General features: G+C 37.7%; 1 protein-coding gene across 1 annotated transcript; it reads left to right on the top strand.

Annotated features, from left to right (window-relative positions):
- Nucleotides 1-555: 555 nt before the first annotated feature.
- LOC107736803 (histone H3-like centromeric protein A) lies at nucleotides 556-2157 on the top strand (the record flags this gene model as incomplete). The annotated part of the gene is made up of 4 exons (XM_016548151.1): nucleotides 556-628; nucleotides 994-1142; nucleotides 1831-1946; nucleotides 2083-2157. Coding segments are annotated over exons 2-4 (309 nt in total), but the record flags the coding sequence as incomplete, so codon positions are not given.
- Nucleotides 2158-2791: the final 634 nt, after the last annotated feature.

Below are 2791 nucleotides of genomic sequence, written 5' to 3'. Positions count from 1 at the left end.
CACACACACACACACACACACACAATACATTTAAAATGTATCATAATCACATAAATGAAATATCTCTGCACTTTGAACCAAAGATGACATGATAATATATCCATTTAAACAACAAAACAAATTTATATGACTAACATCGACTGTTTTCCATGAAACTGTTGTTTTGTGTTTTTGGAGAAATTGTAAGAGAAACTGAAATTGTACTGTAAACTGATATTTTATATAAAAAATGTGCTCAAAGGACCAGTACATGACTGAAATCCACACTAAACGTCCTTTGCGAACCAATTAGAGACATCTATGATTGGTGCATCTGGACCAGCGCTGAGAAAAGTAACAAGAACCACATGGAAAATCTTATTGCGCTGAAGCCCACCCATTTCCATCGCTCTTTGTTTACTGCTTCTTGATCCTAACTCTCACTCTATTTCTTTGAAAGGGAACCTAAATATATATATATACATATAAAACTTTATTACTGGTACTTGGTAGTACACACCATAATAAAATTGTGTTGTAGCAAAACACCCGGGTTGGCCCAATCAAATGTCTCCTCATGACGTCATGCGCGTATTGGCTCCTCATTGGTCAGGGAGCTGTGTTGGCAGCGTGTAGCACTGTTTGAATTGTGCGTGATAGAAGACCTCAAAACTACGATATTAAGAGCTGGTAAATAATGCGTTGGTTTTGTGTGTTTTGATTGCCTGAAATTGGTAGACTTGCGAAATCTAGGGCCTAGAATAGAGAGAGAGTGTGTCTGACGTCGCGCGGTCGTTTTGCATTTACCAATTTTAATAGTTTTGTATGTGAACTGAAGAATACGTTTTGTATTCCGATATTTAATGTGAGATTAGCGTTTTGAATTTACGCGTTGGCGTGGGTTATTAACGGATACGCACTAATCTCGCAGGTGAAAACTTTTCAGTTGTCCAGGGAGCGTATAAGAGAATACTGTGCTTTTAGCGATTAACAGTTGCTTTTGGTCTGTTGCAGTCTGGCGCTGTTGATCTGATATTGTGTGGCCATGCGACACAATAAATCGGCACATAAGCGAAAGCTATCGACCCCCAGGCGCCGATCTCCCCCCGAGCCGCCACCGCCACCCTCGACATCCAGAGCCCGGCGCACCAGCGGACCCTCCGGTGAGCTCTTTCGTGTTGGCTTCCTTCTCTTAGCAGTGTGTAATGCAAGTACACGGAAATGTTTCCATGCAATAGTGGTCAGGTGGGTGACGTAGTGGTTAAAGACATAATTATCGTCATCATTAGCATAATGTAAACTGCCTTTCTGATCATGTGGTTATTTACACCAGCCATGAGAAAAATTAAATTTTTTTTTTTTTGCTTCAGATTGTTCTATATAGCGAATTTCTATCATTAAAATCTTACAACAAATTTGGAGGAAAAAAACTTATAAATAAAACCATATTTGCAAGACTTTTTTTAGTTTAATCAGTCTTATCAGTCTTTCTTTTTCATTTATATTAATCGTCAAAAAGCAACATAATTCTTGTTTCTCTGCAATAGTAAAACTGATTTAAAGATTAAAGACAAGAAAATTATTTTTAAACATGATTTCACATCCAGCAGGTGGCGACACGCACTGAATGTAAATATTTTTAGCGTCCGTTTCCATAGTAACTCACGGATGCGGCGCTCTGTTGAGAATGTCTTTCCTGTGTTCGCCGTTAAAAAATTAGTTAACTGAACTTTCTCCCAGGCGCATTCTTTGGTTTATGGGACGGTCATATTAACCCTACTTTCTGGTGAACTGAACATGTAAAAAGTGAACTGTATTATTGTGAACTGTGTAATGTGCTTTCTGTTCTAGAAGCGTCCCCTCGCAAGAAACACAGGTTTCGCCCTGGCACTCGAGCTCTCATGGAGATCCGCAAATATCAGAAGTCTACTGATCTGTTGCTGCGCAAGGCCCCGTTTTCACGACTGGTACTACTGCTTCAGTGCATCCTTCAACAAGCACCTCAGATCCCATGACAAGCCTTTTGACACCCAATAATTCGAAACATGAACATGCTGTTTTCATTGATGTAACAGTAATGTAAACATTTTTTCCTCCTGACAGGTGCGAGAGGTGTGTCAGACATTCAGTCGAGAACACATGATGTGGCAGGGATTTGCTCTAATGGCTTTACAGGAGGTAGGTGACAATTAAGATTTATTTTTCAATTTATATTGTATTATAAAATGGAGAGTTCCGGCCCTGGCTGCTGATTGGTCTGTGGAAATAGCTAATATATCTAAATCACTGCACAGAGGCCAACTGTAAACTTTTAAATTAACTATTAAAATTTGTGTCTTTGGTATTTTTATTATGTATGAAGGTGAATGTCAGTAAACGTGCAGTCACTCCAAAATCAAAAAATGAAAGAAGATTTAAAGATTAAAACTTTTTCTTTAAAGAAAAGGAAGTATATTTTTAGGCCATTAACAAAAAATTAAAAAGTCACTGTAATGTGTTTTGAAGTTCTCATTATTGCAATTTCATTTCAACTGAAAGATGAGGGTTGTAATAGTAAAGTTGACTAGAGGGACCCATAGGATAATAAATCTGGTGCACTGGTAATAGTTTTACATAATTAGTTCTGTATCAACAGCAGCACCACAGCAAAAACTATTGGAGCACACCCCCTTTAACTCTTTACTTATTTTAACTATTTTCATGCTGATAATAAGTACTATTAATATGTAACCTTCAGATTGCAAACAGCTTTCAAAATGCAGTGTAAATGCGGACTAATTTATTAATTAACAAAACTGCCGCACTTTTTTAA

The sequence above is a fragment of the Sinocyclocheilus rhinocerous genome, unplaced genomic scaffold (assembly GCF_001515625.1).
Source record: "Sinocyclocheilus rhinocerous isolate Xijiao unplaced genomic scaffold, SAMN03320098_v1.1 C36990821, whole genome shotgun sequence".
Lineage (NCBI taxonomy): Eukaryota > Metazoa > Chordata > Actinopteri > Cypriniformes > Cyprinidae > Sinocyclocheilus > Sinocyclocheilus rhinocerous.
Note: the sequence above shows the minus strand (reverse complement) of the source record. Positions and strands in the feature narration are given on the sequence as shown.